At 41.4% G+C, this 18,622-nt stretch overlaps 12 protein-coding genes across 12 annotated transcripts; 5 read left to right on the forward strand and 7 right to left on the reverse strand.

The window, feature by feature from the left end:
* Positions 1 to 8: 8 nt before the first annotated feature.
* EROM_010950 (subtilisin-like serine protease precursor) lies at positions 9 to 1,403 on the reverse strand (the record flags this gene model as incomplete). The annotated part of the gene is made up of 1 exon (XM_009265661.1): positions 9 to 1,403. One exon carries the CDS (start codon positions 1,401 to 1,403, stop codon positions 9 to 11), a length of 1,395 nt encoding a protein of 464 aa, XP_009263936.1.
* A 63-nt stretch (positions 1,404 to 1,466) lies between these two features.
* EROM_010960 (hypothetical protein) lies at positions 1,467 to 2,594 on the reverse strand (the record flags this gene model as incomplete). The annotated part of the gene is made up of 1 exon (XM_009265662.1): positions 1,467 to 2,594. One exon carries the CDS (start codon positions 2,592 to 2,594, stop codon positions 1,467 to 1,469), a length of 1,128 nt encoding a protein of 375 aa, XP_009263937.1.
* An 18-nt stretch (positions 2,595 to 2,612) lies between these two features.
* Positions 2,613 to 3,200, reverse strand: EROM_010970 (cdk activating kinase-like protein; the record flags this gene model as incomplete). Its single annotated transcript, XM_009265663.1, has 1 exon — positions 2,613 to 3,200. One exon carries the CDS (start codon positions 3,198 to 3,200, stop codon positions 2,613 to 2,615), a length of 588 nt encoding a protein of 195 aa, XP_009263938.1.
* A 35-nt stretch (positions 3,201 to 3,235) lies between these two features.
* Positions 3,236 to 6,241, forward strand: EROM_010980 (chromosome segregation protein; the record flags this gene model as incomplete). Its single annotated transcript, XM_009265664.1, has 1 exon — positions 3,236 to 6,241. One exon carries the CDS (start codon positions 3,236 to 3,238, stop codon positions 6,239 to 6,241), a length of 3,006 nt encoding a protein of 1,001 aa, XP_009263939.1.
* Positions 6,242 to 6,272: 31 nt separating this feature from the next.
* EROM_010990 (hypothetical protein) lies at positions 6,273 to 8,156 on the forward strand (the record flags this gene model as incomplete). The annotated part of the gene is made up of 1 exon (XM_009265665.1): positions 6,273 to 8,156. One exon carries the CDS (start codon positions 6,273 to 6,275, stop codon positions 8,154 to 8,156), a length of 1,884 nt encoding a protein of 627 aa, XP_009263940.1.
* A 76-nt stretch (positions 8,157 to 8,232) lies between these two features.
* Positions 8,233 to 9,384, forward strand: EROM_011000 (replication factor C large subunit; the record flags this gene model as incomplete). Its single annotated transcript, XM_009265666.1, has 1 exon — positions 8,233 to 9,384. One exon carries the CDS (start codon positions 8,233 to 8,235, stop codon positions 9,382 to 9,384), a length of 1,152 nt encoding a protein of 383 aa, XP_009263941.1.
* Positions 9,385 to 9,391: 7 nt separating this feature from the next.
* Positions 9,392 to 10,516, reverse strand: EROM_011010 (hypothetical protein; the record flags this gene model as incomplete). The annotated part of the gene is made up of 1 exon (XM_009265667.1): positions 9,392 to 10,516. The coding sequence occupies one exon, from the start codon at positions 10,514 to 10,516 to the stop codon at positions 9,392 to 9,394; it is 1,125 nt and encodes a 374-aa protein (XP_009263942.1).
* Positions 10,517 to 10,590: 74 nt separating this feature from the next.
* EROM_011020 (hypothetical protein) lies at positions 10,591 to 11,721 on the reverse strand (the record flags this gene model as incomplete). Its single annotated transcript, XM_009265668.1, has 1 exon — positions 10,591 to 11,721. One exon carries the CDS (start codon positions 11,719 to 11,721, stop codon positions 10,591 to 10,593), a length of 1,131 nt encoding a protein of 376 aa, XP_009263943.1.
* Positions 11,722 to 11,789: 68 nt separating this feature from the next.
* On the forward strand, positions 11,790 to 13,571 carry EROM_011030 (dynamin; the record flags this gene model as incomplete). Its single annotated transcript, XM_009265669.1, has 1 exon — positions 11,790 to 13,571. The coding sequence occupies one exon, from the start codon at positions 11,790 to 11,792 to the stop codon at positions 13,569 to 13,571; it is 1,782 nt and encodes a 593-aa protein (XP_009263944.1).
* A 35-nt stretch (positions 13,572 to 13,606) lies between these two features.
* Positions 13,607 to 14,161, reverse strand: EROM_011040 (guanylate kinase; the record flags this gene model as incomplete). The annotated part of the gene is made up of 1 exon (XM_009265670.1): positions 13,607 to 14,161. One exon carries the CDS (start codon positions 14,159 to 14,161, stop codon positions 13,607 to 13,609), a length of 555 nt encoding a protein of 184 aa, XP_009263945.1.
* A 62-nt stretch (positions 14,162 to 14,223) lies between these two features.
* Positions 14,224 to 16,566, reverse strand: EROM_011050 (Cdc48-like AAA ATPase; the record flags this gene model as incomplete). Its single annotated transcript, XM_009265671.1, has 1 exon — positions 14,224 to 16,566. One exon carries the CDS (start codon positions 16,564 to 16,566, stop codon positions 14,224 to 14,226), a length of 2,343 nt encoding a protein of 780 aa, XP_009263946.1.
* Positions 16,567 to 16,792: 226 nt separating this feature from the next.
* EROM_011060 (hypothetical protein) lies at positions 16,793 to 18,520 on the forward strand (the record flags this gene model as incomplete). The annotated part of the gene is made up of 1 exon (XM_009265672.1): positions 16,793 to 18,520. The coding sequence occupies one exon, from the start codon at positions 16,793 to 16,795 to the stop codon at positions 18,518 to 18,520; it is 1,728 nt and encodes a 575-aa protein (XP_009263947.1).
* Positions 18,521 to 18,622: the final 102 nt, after the last annotated feature.

Consider the following 18,622-nt stretch of genomic DNA (forward strand, 5'->3'; position numbering starts at 1 on the left):
CTGAATCGTTATATTTTGTTCTTGATTCTCTTCAACAGATTCTCCATAGATAGCATCGGAAGTTTTCTTCTATTACTATTGAACAATGCCGGAAAAGGCCATGGGATATTATCATTGCGGCTGTTGCCACTGCTCTCCTCCACAATTCGGGCATCATTTATGATACGTTTCTTGAGTGTGTGAGGATCGTAATCGTAATACGTAAGATATGCAGCCATCACTCCCGTGGTGTGAGGTGCTGCCATAGATGTTCCAGATACAATTTTCTGTGTCCCTCCTATCCATGAGCTAAGTATATCTACTCCAGGAGCAAAGATGTTCACGCATTCCCCAAAGTTACTGAAAAACGCAACAGTGTCTTTGTATGTGGATGCTCCCGTTGTTATGCTTGCTTTCGAGGATCCCGGGGAGAAGTCACAAGCATCCTCATGCTCGTTACCAGCAGCCGTAGAAAAATGTATCCCTAGTCTTGACGCATATTCAATTGCAAAGTTGAGTGCTGGATTTCTAAAGCCTCCAACACTGAGATTAATAATGGTCTTTGGTTCCAAGGCCTTTTCGGAAATAGTGTCCACTAGTCGTTGTACCGACGGCACTTTAGACTGGAGGAAAGAAAAACTCTCAGAGTCATCTATTTCTATATCAATGTCTGAAGACCGAGTGGAATCAAGGTATTCATTGGCTGCTGCATTATAAAGCTCATCCTTTTTCTTTTCATGCTCCTTGATTACAAAATCCAATCCCTGAAGAAGTCTCGAGGTCATCCCAGATCCATACCTGTCAAGAACCTTAACAGCAATAATGCTTGATTTTTTAGATATTCCAAAATTCTTGCCTCCAATGACACCTGCACAATGTGTCCCATGCCCATGTTCATCTTCATTCAAGCTTTCTGCAACAAAGTTAGCCCCCCATCTGGCTCTCCCCTCGAATTCAGGATGGCTGACTTCTATTCCAGTGTCTAAAACATATACGTCAACACCCTCTCCCGAATTCATAGGATAATAATAACTTCCAGAAGCAAAAGATACACTTCCAACAATCCTGGATAATCCCCAGGGCGCATGTCTCTGTATTAGAATCCCTTCTCCGCTATTGTTATATGAAGTGCCGATCTTCAGCCCGCTGATACCCACAGGTGTGTCCCTGACAACCATCTTTACATTTGGATGCCTCTTCATCTTTTCTGCAGTGGACTTTGTCATCCGTGCAACAAACCCATTGGTTATCTTTATTTCGATGCTTTCATCGGGCTCAAGAATGCTTTGCGCCTTGAGGATATTCATACTGTATAATGCATTCATTGATCCTTTGTCCATACTCGGATCCTGGTCAAACATTACAATATAATCACTCCTTTCCCTACACAGCACTAAGGATAGAAACGTAATGGCTAAGATCATTTGACTTTTGAATATATTTACTCCAACACATATTTATTTCCTATCTGAAACGTGTTTTGGTAGCTAACAGCAAGACTCTTTAACTACACCTGTCCCTTCTCTTGTAACCAGATCCTTAGTGGACCTCCGTCTCGTCTTCTTCTGGGTCATAATCTTGCTCACTTCATCCCTGATTTTGTCTTTTATTTTGTACAGATAACAGTCAACTGCTAGGTTTCGAAACACCTCGATCAGATCCTTGAATGTTCTGATCCCATAAACTTTCGTTATCTGGATAAACCTCGATCTTAGCAATCCAGAAGAAAACTTTACAAATAGCTTTATCGTCCTCCAAAAGATATCCTCAGCATCAATTGGTATGTCCAACTCGTAATTACAGAGATCGGGAATCAGCTTCGATATTTCCTCCTTTATCTTTTCTCTTCCTACTATTTCATCATCGGGGGCTTCAATCCCTCCTTCGTCTATAAGTTTGAGAATCTCTCTAATCTTTATGTCAACAGAGCAGAAATGATTGTGTAGTATCACATACCCCATTAGCGCCATGTTGTTATATTCATTCCAGAAAGGAACAACCAACTTGCTCGATATATATCCATTGATTAGGTGTGATAATCTCTTTCGATTGGTCCTGAGCCGATCACACAACCCTTCCCACTCTTCATCTGTTGTTGGAATCCCTTCTTCAGGCATCTTAAACGACTTCCTGTACAAGTAATTGAACCCCATTATTCTGTAATACATCGAAATACATTTTCTGGAGGTCTTGTTCATTATTCCACATATCTCCTTCCACTTGAACCCAAGAACCCTGACGAGATTCAAGAGCTGGATCTCATTTTCGGGTTCCCATTTCGCATCGATGTATGGGTGGTAATGGTAGGATACATAAACCCATATGGAATTCATTGTTCTTTGCCTCAATGCATTGCTTATCTCTATTAGAAGCTCTCTTATCGGAAACTCCTTCTCCTCCTCAAGAAAAAACCCATACAAGTTCTTCATTTCCATCCCGCGCTCCTCCAAAAATCTGCGGATGGCCTCATCAACCACCTTGGCTTCATATGAATTGTAACAGCCCCTCTTCATGGCTATCCCGTGTCTTTCTATCAGATCCTTTACCTCGTGCGCGTCTGTAAACTTTGTCCGTAGATGGTTAGCTGCCTCTTCCTTGGTTCTAAAGATATGCATGGGTCTGGTGCCGTATGGTTATTTCTTTAGTATCACCGACTTTATTTCCTCAACCAATGCCCTGCTTACACTTACCCCAAAAAAACATTCAAAGAGCTTAAGCTCTCCGTCATCCAGAACACTCAATGCGACCATCTCGGGCCCATACACTCCATTGAAGTATTTGATGAGATTCACCCTCCCATCTCCATGGACCTCGTCCAGAACAGCAAGCTTCTTTAGAACGTCTACATTCAATGTCTTCCCAATCCTTAGAAGAAAGAACTGTACGGGATTGATGTTGAATTGGAACTCAATTAGCTCTATTACCTTACATTCGATGGCTATAATCCGCTCTCTAGGAGGGACAGAGCCCATATGTGTGACCTTTGCCATTGCTTCAAGAATTGTATCCAGCTTTATCAGTGTCTCATTGATCTTGGATGCCAAGTAAACACTGACAAGAGCAACTATATTATAGCTCTCCTTCTTAAAAAGCTTGGGATATGCCTGCTGGAATATTATCTGGGACACAAGCCTGGTTTTATATGGCATGCATAGAAATCTTGACAGATGTAGGATTGTTTTATTTCCCTCTACAATGTCGTTTCTTAACACAGATTCCATGGCAGGGATTTGATGGATTTTTATCTATCCCTTGGATGTTCATCAAGGAGATAATTCTCGATGGGTTTAAGTGTTATGAAGAAAAGGTGACGATGGCAAATCTCGACAAATCTTTCAATGCAATAACTGGGATGAATGGTTCTGGGAAGTCCAATGTTCTTGATGGAATATTGTTTGCTCTTGGGCTTGAAAGTACAAAGGCTCTTCGTGCAAGTAACATCGGGGAGCTGGTTAACACCAACAGAAGGGAGTGCAGGGTGAGTCTTGTGCTGTGTAACAGGGAAAAGTCTAGGAGTCCTCCTGGATACGAGCATTACGATGAGATCTGTGTCTCCAGGACCATTGATCCAGAAGGAAGAACAAAGTGCTACATAAACAATCATCTTTGCTCTTTCTCTACATTGAGCAAGCTATGTGTATCGATGGGGCTGGGGTCGAGGGGAACATTTTCCTCTATTGTGATGCAAGGGCATATAACAAAGGTTCTGAGCATGAAGAGTTCTGACCTTAGGGAGCTAATTGAGGAGACGGCTGGGACAAGATCCTATGAGAAGGAGAAAGAGAGGGCAATGGCCATGATTGAGAAGAAGGAAGAGAGGCTTAAAGATGTACAAGAGATGCTGAAGAGAAGGATATCTCCGTTTTACGACAAGCTTCGACAAGAAAGAACAAGGTTTCTTGAGACCAGGGATCTTCATGAGAAGAAAAGGGAGCTGGAGCACAGAGAACGGGAGATTAGAAAAAGATTAGCCCTCCATGAGATTGGGGAGGAGGTGGATACTTTAGGCAAATGCTTAAAGAACTATGCTGCGGAAATGAAGAGCCTAGAAGCCATTGAAAAAAGGATAGAGGAGATCTCTGGGATCAAAGAAGAGGTTGATGTTGTGTGGATCAAGACATCTATTGATGGAGAGAGATTGAGATTGGATGAGTTGAAGAGTAAGAATCTGGAAGAAGAACTTCGGCTGAAGAAAGAAGAGATGGATGTGATAAAGAACCTGAAACCCAACCTGGAATTGGATAAGTTAGCTGAGAGGGAGAGATTGCTTGTGGAAAGTCTGAGAAGAATTGACTCTGGGGAGAATGATGTGTTAAAGAAGATTGAGGAGATTACTTCACTTAAGTTTCAAAGGTCCCGTGTTGAGTTTGAGTTTAATTCTATTCCCGAGGTGGGGTTTTCTCAAGAAAGATTAGATGAAATTGAGAAGCTTAAAGTTTCTGAGGATGAGATTGAGGAGTTGAGGAAGAAAGCCCGTATGTTGAGATCTAAAATCAGCTATCCCTTTGTAGAAGGTGTATTTGGGACTGTCGAGGAGAACATTGAGATATGCAACAGGAAGTATCTTGAAGCTGTGTACACTGTGATGGGGCAGAGAAGTAAGTATGTCATAACGTCTGATGAGAAGGTTGGTGGATTTTTGGTGAGCACTATGGAAAGGAGTGTAAGTGTGATACCACTTTCGAAAATAAGAGTATTTTACCTTTCTCCAAATGTCTTGAGGGAGATAGAATCGAAAGGCGGAGTGAGCATGGTCAGCCTTTTGAAGTTCGACAGTAATGTTCGTAAGGCTATTGAGTTTGTCTTCAACAACTTCTTTGTGTTTGAAAGTAAGGAGATGGCCAGGAAGGTTTGCTTTGAGCAGAAAGTGATGTGTGTGACTGTGGATGGAACTGTATATGATCCGAAGGGAACGCTCAGCGGAGGAAAGACAAACTTCAGGGTTAATACGGTACGTAGAAAGGATGTGGAGGATATTGAAAGGGCAATTGAGTCTTTGGAGGCAAACAAAAGGAGGTTTGATGGTGTGAAGCAAGAGTACAATGGATTGTTGAGAAGCAAAACATTGCACGAAAGAAGAGAGAAGCTGAAAGAGGAGATGGAGTCTCTTGATACAAGAATTTCCATATTGTCTGACCTATGTGAGAATGGAATGAACATTAAGGAGGAGTTGAGAGCTGTACGAGAAAAGATGGTTGAAGGGATGAGGGAGAAGAACGAGGTGGATGGACTCATGGAAAGAAGAAAGAAGCTGGAGAATAGGATAAAGGAAATTGAATCTGAAATCTTGAGCAGCAAGGAGGAAATAAGGATGTGTGAGGAAAGGATACTATCTTATGAAAAGATGTTAGGGAAGCATAATATTGAGAACGATAGCAGAAGAATGAGTGAAAAGGAAATGGATGGGCTTGAGGCTAAGCACAGGGATCTAATCAGGAGTACTGGAAAGTTGCATAACAGAGCCATGAAAATTTATAATGATGTTGAAAGGAAGCTGAAACAAGTGCCTCAGAACGATGTAGAGCAAGAAAGGGTTTGCATGGTTGATGAGGAGGTTCATAAAATAGCAGAGTCTGTTGGAATTAGTCCTAGATGTCTTCTAATTAGGAAGCAATGCATGGCTGAAGAAGAAAAGAATGGACTTAAAAGAGAGTTGGAAATGATTACAAATGAGATGGAGAGACTAAGGTGTATGAAGAGGTCCACGATGGATCCAGCAAACTTTGATTTGCTTGAGCGGAATGAACTGATGATTGAAGAGCTTAAGGAGAAGATTGATAAGCTTGAAAAGGATAGGTTTGCAATTGGACAAAGTATATCAAGGTTTGATGATTTAGGATATAAGGAGAACCTGAAGGCATTCAAGCACATTAATGGAAGGCTGGGAAGGTTCCTTAGATATTTTATACCGGGATCTGATGCAAGGATAGATGAGAAGAATGGGGAGTATGCTCTGAAAGTCAAGGTTGGGAGTTGGAAGGAGTCTCTAAATGAGCTTAGCGGGGGGCAGAGATCTCTTGTAGCTCTTTGCCTAATATTCTCAATGCTGACATACAGGCCGTCTTCCTTTTACATCTTTGACGAGATTGATTCTGCATTGGACTTAAGTTATACACAAGGCATTGGAGAAATCATAAAGAAGGAATTCGATAGTGCTCAATTTATAGTTGTGTCTCTAAAGAGCGGGATGTTTGACAATGCAAACAACATATTCAAAGTGTATCTACAGGATGGGAAGTCGAGGATATGTAGGATAAAGTGATTGCCTATGGAAATAAAATATTTTATGGCCTATGTTTGTGGATGAGGAATCACCCTCAAGGAATATGAATGAGACCATGAAGAGTGCAAAGTTCGACTTTGACACTGGGGACAGTGACAGCCACAACTACATTCATAACGAGTCCGAAAGCTACTCTACCGAGGACATGAAGTACGAGATTGGAAAGGAGGAAAGCTCTGATCCATTTGAGAAGCTAAGAAGCGGTGCTGCAGATACTCTTCACCAAAGATCAGGATGGATTCTCTTGGTAGGCATCTCCTTGTCTATATTAGCAGTCTGTTGCTGGAACATTCAAGTGGATGTTAAGGATAGAAACGAATCCATTTACAGCATCAGGGCAAGAGATGTTCTATTCACTTGCTCTTTAGGTGTGTTTATCTTTATTGCTCTAAACTTTGTGATCTCTAAGATGAGCTTCCTAGGGCTGAAGAGGTCCAACAGTTTGAACACGCTTTTCTACTATACAAACGAGCTTTCAGAACACATATCTGCAGGAATCATCTTCACTTTAGGGTTTTCTCTGATGCTACTGAAAGACCTAGATTGCTGTATGTATAACAAACAGGGGCTAGACCTGTTTCTCAGTGATGTGTTTAGTAGCTTTTTGATAGCAACCTTGATGCTTGGTGTCGTGAAGATATTCCATAGGGCCATTTCAATGAACTTCAACTACTCTGTATATATCAAGAGGATCCGGAGAGTGCTCCTTGAGGATGCATTCATTAATCTTCTAGGGGTCATAGACAGCAGAAAGAACAGAGGAATTGAACGGTCAAGACTTAACAGGTCTCAGGAGATAATGTACAAGAGCGATGCAATCTCGTCCATAAATGAGTACATGGAGGACCTATACGGCTATAATGAGCCTACAAACGAACTTGATCTACCAAGAAAAAGAGTTCTTCTTAAGGAGTTCCAAAGGCTTGTGCGACGTTCTAGCGGGATCCGCGGGAGTGTCATGCAGATATCCCAGAGGCTCAAGAACAGGGCTGGAATCAAAGCGAGCAAGATGGCAGGGAAGGATGGTATTGGGCCCATGTCTGACCTATCGTTGTACTTCCATAACCCGGAAGTGTTCAAGTTTCTGATGAAAGAGATAGGTGTCGAGGAGGGTTTTAGGTTCACCAAAAGCAGCCTTGCGGATTTTATTGAGAGAACATATAGAGAGAGACATTTTTTGAAAGAGAACCTTGAGCACATGAACTCTGCTATAGATAAAGTTGCATTTGGACTTAAAGTCATAATAGCCGGGCTTATTTTGGCGATGCTGTATATTAAGGCTGGGGGAGAAGGAGTTACAACCATAGGGATGATATCAGCATTCTTTGGAACACAGTTCATATCAAATTCATTTTCTGCTAGTGTGATAAGCAGTATAATTTTTCTATTTTTCATTCATCCATACGACATTGGAGATAGGGTTTTTGTGACCCTGGAAGGAATAGAAGAAAACCTTGTGGTGTCTGAGTTGAATGTGTTTTCAACTGTGTTCTATAGGTGGGATGGGGTCTACATAACAATTCTCAACACAGTGCTTGCACAGAAAGCGATTAAGAACCTCAGGAGAAGCGGAATTATGGCAGAATCTCACAAGATTCAAATAAACAGCAGGACGAATCAGAAGAAGCTGATTCGCTTGAAAGAGCTTATAGAAGACTTTGTGAAGAGTAACCCGGAAGACTACACGGAATACATAATGCTGAACCACGAATACATTGAAGATGCCTCAAAGCTTCACATGAAGGTTTATATGCAATACAAGAGTAACTGGCAGAACTTTGAGCTGTATCTTCGAAGAAAGACAAAGTTTCTGTCTTTTTTGAACAGGGCTCTTCAGGAGCTAGAGATTGAGTACATACTTCCCCCAAGACAGATTTCCTTGAGGAATGCCTGAGGCTGATCTTTATTTTTCATACCAGAACAACATGGGCATTTTCGACAAGGATGTAAGCCAGGAGTAACCCTAAGAAATGAGAAGTCTGGTTTGGGCCGAGAAGTATAGACCTCAAAAGTACACAGACCTGGTGTTTAAGGGGGGTGTTCATCATGAAGCCCTCAAGTGGCTAAGAGATTATCCCAATCATGGAAGGATTCTTCTAATCAATGGACCTCCTGGAACCGGCAAGACATCATTAGTGCATATTCTTTCGTCTGTATTTGGACTGAATCTTATTGAATTTAATGCCTCCAACGGCTCTGGCTGTGTAGATAAAATACTAAATGTCTATGGGACCGTTAATGGAAAGAAGAATCTTATACTTATCGATGAGATAGATAGTCTCCCATCAGTAGATGTGGAGACGCTGATATCCTCTACAAAGTTGATTTATCCTGTTGTAATGATATCCAACGAAATGCATCTGGAGGATGTTTATACTATGGAAATCAAGAGACCAGGGATTGAGGAGGTTAGAAAATGTATAGAGAGGGTCTGCAAGGAAGAGATGGTAAATGTTGACAACTCTGCTTTATCGCAACTGGTAGAAGACTCTGATGGGGACTTTAGAGCAATAATAAACTATCTTCAAATACATAAGCAGGGACTGACAAACTCAAAAGATCTAAGGATTGGAAAGTCAGTCCCAATAACGAGACACAGGGCGGTGGAACTCATCCTAACCAAACATGTGAGGTGGAAGACATACGAAGATGTATATTCCACCGATGTGTTATCTCTATGCCATAGCTCATTTCCGTATAATACCAGCCTAATGAGATTGATTGCAGACATAAGTGAAAGCACGTCTCTTGCAGACACTCTTGCCGAAGAGTTCAGGTACATGACTCTATCGAAGTACAATGGATGCAATAGCAGGAAGGCCGATATACACAGAGTGGAGCATTACAGGGAGCCTATACATGATCTTGCAAAAGAGAGAATTCTCCCCTACTTTAGGAAGTATGATCTAAACAGAACAGATAGAAGAAGTTTAAGTCATTTGAAAGAGATAATGGAAATGTACAGCATTACGGATGTGAAACTTAAAGAAGAAGATAGAATGGAAGACAGCATAAGCAAGGGCTCCAGGAAATTCAAGTTCAGATACAAGCCTGGGTGTTCATCAGCATTCAGGAGAGATGTGACAATGGACGATGTCATGGATTGGTTCTTTAGGTCCTAGGTGTGTTCTAGTCATCCTCAAATAGAGAATAAATGAGTTCTGTAAGCTCCTTTGGGTTCACAATAGACTTGTGATACAGGACAAGAAGGAAGTTTACTATCGATGGATTTCTTTTTTCTTGCCTTGCAAATCTAGCTATGTCATCGATGAGCATGCCTCCATGGAGCCTAAGGACATTCCATCTTTCCATCAGAATGAGGGTGTCTTCCGACAAGCCTGAGTTTGATCTTATTCCTTTGTTTATTAAAGCCGAAAGGTTTTCTATTGACCATATTCCATTTACAGGGCTCTCATGCCTTTGACTAATGTCCTGCGCTATCCTTGATTCTAGTCCTTTCCTCTTGTATTTCCTCGAAAAATAAGCCAGCGCCTCATGGCTTTGCAGAGAACTGAAATTTCTTTTAAGAAAAAGAGATCTTCCATTTTGTATGCACTTATATCCTGAATGGATGTAATTGATGTGAAGTATTAAGGAATCGATACATTCAAACTCCCTAATACAGAAGATGCAACAAAATCCATGGACATTGTATTTTTTTTCTTCTGTCTCAAGGACGAATGAGGCTCGAGGCTGCCTTTCCAAGATACCCTGGTTACTCCAGCAATAATGAAGAAGGCCTTTGCGTTTACTCCTTATGTTTACGGATTTGAGTATCATGTCATGGGATGGGTCCTTGTCCACTCTGTAAAACCCATCTTCATGGAATAGCTCAACTCTGTACAGAGGTACTTTTGGGTCTCTAAGGGAATGGCACCCACTAAACTGGGCATAATACATACTCGCCTTCCCATCCATGTTTATGATAAACATGTAAAGCACTGTCCTGTCGTGGCATGAGAAGTTCGTCATCCTGGTTTTTTGGATGTCCTTAATTGTATAGTAACTTCCTGCATCTAAGTCTACAGAAAAGTTTATCCTGGACCTAATCCCATTACTCCACTGGTATCCCCTTACTAATAGGACACCGGGCTCTGGCTTTCTGTTCCTAGGCACAATAGATAGTATATAGGACACAGAGCATTCTATTGTGGCAAGCACCGGGCTCTTCTTTCCTACTTCCATTTTCTTTAGCTGCCTCTCTAGAACAACAGGAAATAACCCAAGACTGTTTTCCACAAGCCAATCAATCATCGAGATGGGTCTTTTATCCTTAGGAAAAAGAACTTTATTAAATAGATCTTTACAATATTCAACAAGGTAAAGGCCTAGTGGGGTGAAGACTCAGGAGCTATAGAGAAAATACTCTCATTATCTGAGTAGTTTATCGATGTGGGGTTTTCAATGTTTTTGCTATAGAAATGGCTGTAAACATTTTGTGCATTCTCAAGGTTTTTTACAAGTCCCATATTTTCTGTCTCAAGGTCTTTCAACCTCGTCTCCTTTGCTTTCAATTCCTCTTTTATCTTTTTCATCTTTTCCTCCATCCCCTTCACTCTCTTTTTGAGGTCCTCAATCTCAGATTTGTATTTCTTGTTGTTCAATCGGAGGTCTTTAGTTGCATCTTCATTTCCATTTATTGCATTCTTCATTTGAGTAATCTCATCATTGTATTTTCTTATTATCTCGTTTGCTGTACTTAGCTCTTCTTTGAGCATCTTGTTTTCATCCTCTATCTTTTGGGCCCTCTCAACAAGCCCCGAATTCTTTACATCCTGTAATTTGAGCTTGTCTAGCTCGTATTGCAACCTTCCATTCTCCTTCTCCAGATCGTAGATCTTGCTGTTTAACCTCTCTATCTCCTCCCTTTGAGAGTTCCCCTTCTCACTTAACACCTCATTATCCCTGTATAGCTTATTCATCTTTTTCTGTGATGCCATTGTTTCCTCCTCCAAATACCTAATCCTATCTCTTAGTTCCTTCTCTCCATTCTTGCACTTGTCCCGAAGCATTCCATTTTCCTTGATGAGTCTCACATTGTCTGCTTCCATCCGTCCTATCATGTCCCCCAGATACATCTTGTAATGAGTTTCATCCGGCTTTGAAAACTTCAGCTCTAGCCTTACTATATTTCTAAACTCGTCCTTTTCGACAAACAGAAACTTGCTTGTTTCCTTTGAAAACAGCCCCCTTAGCTTTCCACTATGTAAGCTATGAAACATTTTCACAAGAATTGACACAAACTTCTCATAGTCAACAATAATGTCCTGCTCCCTCTTCATCACGTAGAAATCACCTGGAGATATAGTACTGAAGTAGAATGTAAAGATGTCTCTTGTATCAATAAGCCTGATTTCAACTTCGTCGTCCGAACGCACAATGTCACACTTCATCTGCCACGGAATCTCTTCGTTTTGGCAGGATATAGGAATCTTCCCAGTGAAAATCGACTCCCTCATTTCAGGGTTTGGCCTGGGTGTTCTAGTAATATAAGGCCCGTTTTGACCATAAGGCTGGATACCCAAGCATGGATTACCCCATGACAGATGTCAAGAAGATACACATTCTTCAGGACATTGCCTCCACAGTGTCATGTCTTGGGATTAGCATGCCACAGATAATAGCTATTGGGTCCCAGAGCAGTGGAAAAAGCAGTGTGCTCGAGCAAATAATAAGAAGAGAGATTCTTCCTCGAGGTACAAACCTGGTAACAAGATGTCCCGTTGTTCTGCATCTCAGAAGATGTAGAGATGAGGCCGAGAGCGTGGTGTTTGATCATCTTGCAAATCCTGTCTATGACTTCACAGCAGCAAGGTCTATAATTACAAAAAGAATGGTGGAGATCTGTGGAGACAATAAAGGGATTAGCAGCACTCCAATAACTGCATTCGTAAACCTTGAGGACACACTGGATATGACATTGGTTGATCTCCCAGGGCTCATAAAGGTTCCTATAGGTGAACAGCCTGAAGATATCGAGGTCCAGATCGAGAATATGGCTCTCAACTATGCAGAAAAGGAATCCTCAATAATCCTAGCTCTCATAAACGCCAATGCAGACATAGCAACGAACGAGGCATTAAAAGTTGCAAGAAAGGCCGATCCTCAGCTGAAAAGAACTTTGGGTGTAGTTACAAAAATAGACCTAATGGACGAAGGGACAGATTGCTTGAACATCCTTTGCAACAGGAACCCAAGGTTAGCCCTTGGATACGTAGGTGTCATAAACAGAGGGTACCAGGACATTTCTAAAGGAGTCTCTGTGCATGAGGCCATTCTTAAAGAATCCATGTACTTCAAAGAAAGCCCCTTGTATGGCAAGGTGTATCCAAATATAGGGTCTAACTATCTGATGAAGAAGTTAAATGAAATATTCTACAAGATGGCGGTCGAGTCGATTCCAGGGATCAAAACAGCAATAAGAAACCAATTGAATGGTAAGGCTGAAAGACTTCATGAACTAGGTCTTGGAAGCGCCATGAAGAGCGAGAGATCTCTTGTATTAGCCTATCATCAGGTGGTTCTGGGAATATTCAAGAACATCAAGCCTAGTAGCAGGGTGTTTTCCAGAGGCAGCTCAAACTTTTTGAGTGATCTCAAAGAAACATTTGAAAGAGATGAGTTCCTTCCTAGCTTTGAAGATCTATCCTCCCGGCTCAGAAAGTCTTCATACATATTTATATCGGAGGCTGTCTTTTATGATGTGGTAAGAGAAAACATAAGGAAAATGACAGAAACATACTTGGAAAAGACAAACACTGCAGTAAGGCTGCTGATTGAGGAGATTTGGAGCATATCAAGTACCAGATTTGGGGATCTATCAAAAAAGCTTAACGCTGTGACCTGCGAATGTATGGAAGGGCAGAGAAACAGGCTTCTGGACAACATAGATATGTATTCATCTATCCAGTCTTCATACATCAATGTAGACCATCCGGACTTTGATAAATCAAAGGCTTTGAGCTTGATTCTACGAAAGATGCCGAGGAGTGACCCTGGAATTCTAAGTGCCATATTTAGTTCTAAGGAGGTATCCTTTGAAGATAAAGCCTTCGAAGTACGGGTTATAAAGGAATTGGCAGGATCTTATCTTGGGATTGTGAACAAAGAAATGAGAAACTATGTTTTCAAAGCAATTCATTATTATTTGTTTGAGCATATAGACTCTAAACTTCTCAATACTCTCACAGAATTGGAAATTGAAGACTCAGTACTTGCAGAATGCCCAGAGATTATTCATGAAAGAGATGGCCTTGCCAAAGATATAGAGGTTCTGAAAAATGCACTTTCTGTTCTGGACAACTTCTGATTTCTTGAAGCAAGGGAAAATAACAAAAGTTTTCGTTAGAACCTGACTGTCTTGGATATAATCTCCTCGACTTCTCCCTTAGACTTCTCAAGAGAATGTGTATTATCAATGACATAGTCACATTTGTCCTTGATCGAATTAAATGCTTCATACAAGCTCATCCGTGCTTCTATATCCTTTTCGGACTTATTCCCCATTCTCTTTTCTAACCTTTCGCGTGCAACATTCTTATCACAATGAATGTATAGAATAACAAAATTAGGATAGTTCTTCTTGCAGTACAAGACACCTTCATATTCCAAATCCAAAAGTACAGTCTTTTGAGAGTTTTTCAGCTGAGATACCCCTGTTCCATAATAGTTTCCATTGTACTGAACATACTCAAGAAATTCTTGGTTCCTCACCATCTCCTCAAACTCCTTCGTTGATACAAAATGATAATCCTTTCCGTTTACTTCTCCTTTTCTAGGTGCCCTGGTTGTATGAGACACCGAAAATTTAAATGGAAACTTGGATAAAATATGGCTTATGATTGTGGACTTTCCAGAACCACTAGGACCAGTGAATACCAGGTGAACTGTATCAATCATGGGTACAAGAAAAAAGATAAAAAAGATAGGTACATCTGGATCCAACAAAACAACTAATTCATTTATTCATAAAGCCCATCGTCGTTGAAATCTTTCTTTTTATCAAACTTCCGGACATCAACCTTCATTGACCTTGCAAATGCTTCATACCGCTCAACTTCCTTTTCAGACACACTACGTCTTGCAGTCTTCAAAGCCTGTACAAGATGGTCAGGCCTCAGATACGGGACTGGGTCCTCAAGATCCATCATTTCAGACCCCTTCTTTTTTTGTTCAAGCTCATATTCAATCGTTTCTCTTATGGCCAACTTGCATGCCCTCTGGCATATCTCAGAAAGATCAGCTCCAGAAAACTTATCTGTAGCCTCTGCAAGCTGCCGAAGATCAATGTCGGGGGAGAGGGGCGTTTTCTTAAGTGTGGCTTGCAATATCGATATCCTACTCTCAAGGTCGGGGAGTGGAATATAAACCAGTTGATCAAGTCTCCCAGGCCTCATCAAGGCACTATCCAATTGGTCGGGTCTGTTGGTTGCTCCAATCACAAACACATTCTTCTTCAGGTTTATTCCGTCCATTTCAGATAATAATTGATTCAACATCCTATCTGTAACACCGCTGCTTGCATCGTTTCCGGATCTTGCCTTGGCAATCGAGTCTATTTCATCAAAGAACAGAACACATGGCGCTGCACCTCTTGCTCTGGCAAACAAGTCTCTAATATTGGACTCGGATTCCCCAACCCACATGGAAAGGAGTTCAGGGCCTTTTATGGATATGAAGTTGGCTTTACATTCTGTGGCAACAGCCTTAGCAAGAAGTGTCTTACCACATCCAGGAGGCCCATAGAATAAAACTCCTTTCGCAGGTGTCATTCCAAACTTTATGAATTTTTCTGGATATTCCACAGGATATTGGACAGTTTCCCTCAATTCTTGTTTAACCTGTTTAAGTCCTCCAATGTCAGACCACTTGACATTAGGAGACTGGATAACGGTTTCTCTAAGGGAGCTCGGATCCGTATGTTCAATCGCATATCTGAAGTTTTCATTAGTAACTTTCAGTGAAGCCAAGACCTTTGCCTCGATCTTTTCATCATCCAAATCTATCTGGGGAAGTTTCTCCCTAATTTGTTGCAATGCTGCCTCACTGCATAATGATGCCAAGTCGCTCCCAGTAAATCCATGGAGCTCTTTGTTTATTGCTACCAAATCAACATCTTCAGACATCTTCATGTTCTTGGTGTGGATTCTAAGAATCTCGAGCCTCCCCATTTCATCGGGTACCCCAATCTCAATTTCTCTGTCAAACCTTCCATATCTTCTCAGCGCAGAATCAATAGAATTGGGTCTATTGGTGGCTCCGAGGACTATCACATTACTTCTTGCCTTCATTCCATCCATAAGAGTTAATAGCTGACTCACAATTCTTCTTTCCACCTCTCCCTGGGACTTCTCTCTCTTTGGAGCAAGCGCATCTATTTCATCGATAAAGATAATCGATGGTGCATTCTTCTCTGCCTCTTCAAATGCTTTTCTCAGATTCGACTCACTCTCTCCTGCCATTTTAGACATGATCTCAGGCCCATTGATCAGAAATAGAAAGGCCCCTGTTTCATTTGCTATTGCCCTTGCTATTAAGGTCTTCCCTGTTCCAGGAGGCCCATAAAGCAGAATCCCCTTAGGTGGCTTCACCCCTATCTTAGAATATAGCTGTGAATGCCTAAGAGGGAGCTCAACTAACTCCCTGATCTTGGCCATCTGTGCCCTACATCCTCCGACATCATCATATCCAACCATGTTGAACTCCTTTTCAACCTCTTCCCTTGAAATCGTTTCATCACAGTACACAGATGTTGTTGATGTTACTGACCCATGCTTTATCTCCATGTCCTGTGCATCTATCATCTTAGTAACCTTGAACTCAACCCTTCCAAGTCCAGAGCTAACTCCATAAATAGACCCTACAGTGAGAGGCATGAAGTTAAAGTCCAGAAAAGGCCTGACAAACTCGTCAAAAATGTTTCCTCTAATCTTCTCAACCGTGTCTTTAATCGGGAGGAAGTTGAACTTGCTAACCACAGGAATATCCTTATCCACTCTGTACAACTTCACGGTGTCAGTAATTCTTACCCTCAGATTGAATCTTCCGTCCCTAACAACCGAAATGTGTCTAGGTGGAACACTTTCAAGTGCAACTGTGCTGAATATAAGCTCTGCCTTCTTCTTTCCTAGTATCCTGACATAGTCAGACTCAAAGAGCTCTAGCTCATTGAGAGTTGTGGGGTGGAGTCCCACTTGATATGTGCGGAGCTTGTTACAGTCCTTGTCGCAGACTATTAATGTGTTCTTTGTCTTTGACTCAAGAATAGCCGTCGAAAAGTCTTTCTCGTTCATTGTACCTGCCATTTGGGGCTACCTTTGTTTTTGTTTTTACCCAGTCTTTTTGTAAACAAACTGATGCACACAAGGCTATAGACTTTCTCTGCATTCATCTAGAAACATATAATGAAGAGCCCCTATTCCTCTTATAGGGGCCAATACGGGTCTGCCGTGGCCTCCACAAGCCAGTTATAAATGCCCCTGGCTGTTTCCCCGATACATCATAATACATGATTGGTCACACCCTAAAGGAATGGGATGCTACTCAAGTCTTCTTTCATCCTTGGCTCTGGCTGCTTTACTTTTGGGATTCATTCTTATGGGAAGAATGACAAAATTCGTACTGTATATACCTCTCAATACCATCTCCTTTGTGATCTACTTTAGAACCAGAAACTTCATTAGGAGCAGGCATCTTAGTGTAGTTACAAATGTTCTCTCCAGACTTGTAAAATTTGCAGTTGGAGGGCTTCTAATATACACGACATCGTCTTTGACTACGACTAGATGCACTCACGGGCCCTTTGTTTTGGGAGGCTTTCTCCTTTCCATAGATCTTATAAGAGCATATCTCTACGAATCATCGAAGAAGAGCTTTGAAAACAAAATACTTACGGGGAACTTCATGGATATTCTCAGGCTAGAGAAGTACATTATATACTCTGGAGAGGGCCCACAAGCCGTGGATCTGGAGAGAAATCTATCTGTTGACGAGTATTTTAGTAGAGGCCGTCCAAAGCCTATAGAGTTTAATGAACTCTTTGATCTGTGGAATGACCAAAATCCCTATGAGGAGCATGTCTCTGATAGTGATGCCCTTGAAGGCAATACAGGGTCAAAAAGGAAAATAAGAAGGCAAAGAACCTCGATCAAACCTGAGACATACGAGTTTACTAGTGAAAAAGGGAGGCCGGCCAGGGATCTTCTAAAAATACAAAAGGTGGTACTTACTCCAGAGGAAAAGAGAAAAGAAAGAACATATGCAATGAATCCATCCGAGATAATGCCTGGAACGGATTGTAAGCCTGGGATTGATTGGAAGGATATTAATGGCGAGGAGTGGGCCTTTCTGGAAACGGACAAGAAAAGAGCCAAGAAGATGCCGGCAAGACCTGGGTTAATAACAGTGGAATCTCTTCGGACACAATTTGGAGAGAAAAATGCAAAGGAGGCATATTCACTGATTGCATTCAAAAGAGGAGAGGGGATAAACTATGACATTTTCAAAGAGAATGGGAGGCAAATTAACGGAGAAAGGGACAATCTGTACAAAACAATTATGGATAACAGAAGGCTCTTGAATGTCATATGGTTTATTCTTGTTCTTCTTGAAAGCGTTATTGGGTACCTGGTGATTGCCATATATTTCAAAACCCATCCGCTACTACTGGAGCTAATATTTCCAATGGTGATACTTCCTGCACTTCCAATGGTTAAGATGACGGTAGAGTCGTTTCTGTTTATCATATACACCCATCCATATGACCCAGGAGACAGAGTACATATAGATGGAGAGAACATGGTAGTTCGAAGAATCTCGTTGTTTAGCACTGTCCTTGAGACCTGGGACGGGATGGAGACAATAATCCCAAACCTTGTCATAAGAGAAAAGGCCATTTTGAACATAAGAAGATCGAGACAACAGCAATGGAAACTCTCACTACTGATATCATCAAATACACCTGCAAGGAAGATAGAGCTGCTAAGAGAAGCAATCAAGAGGTTTGTGAAGCATGACAAATCCTATATCACTGCAAGTGTGAGTCTTTCGGAAATAATCAACTGTAGCCACCTGAAGCTGACATTAATTGTAAAGCATTCCATAAACTTCCAGAGCGGGTTCTTTATGTGGACAGGGCATACTAAGTTTGTCAACATGGTTCTAACTATCATGTGTAAGCTCGATATCAGATTTGCTCCCCTCTGCAAGGAGATTGTGAACTTAGGGCCCATCTACGACCATTCTAATTATGAAAAATGACAGGTAGTCCAAGATGTCGAGCTGAAACAAATCTGGCCATGTTATGATGGAGTGATTTCAATTCGTCGATTTCAGGTCATCAAGATGTTTTGAAAGAAAATA

Source organism: Encephalitozoon romaleae, chromosome I, assembly GCF_000280035.1.
Source record: "Encephalitozoon romaleae SJ-2008 chromosome I, complete sequence".
Taxonomy (NCBI): Eukaryota; Fungi; Microsporidia; family Unikaryonidae; genus Encephalitozoon; species Encephalitozoon romaleae.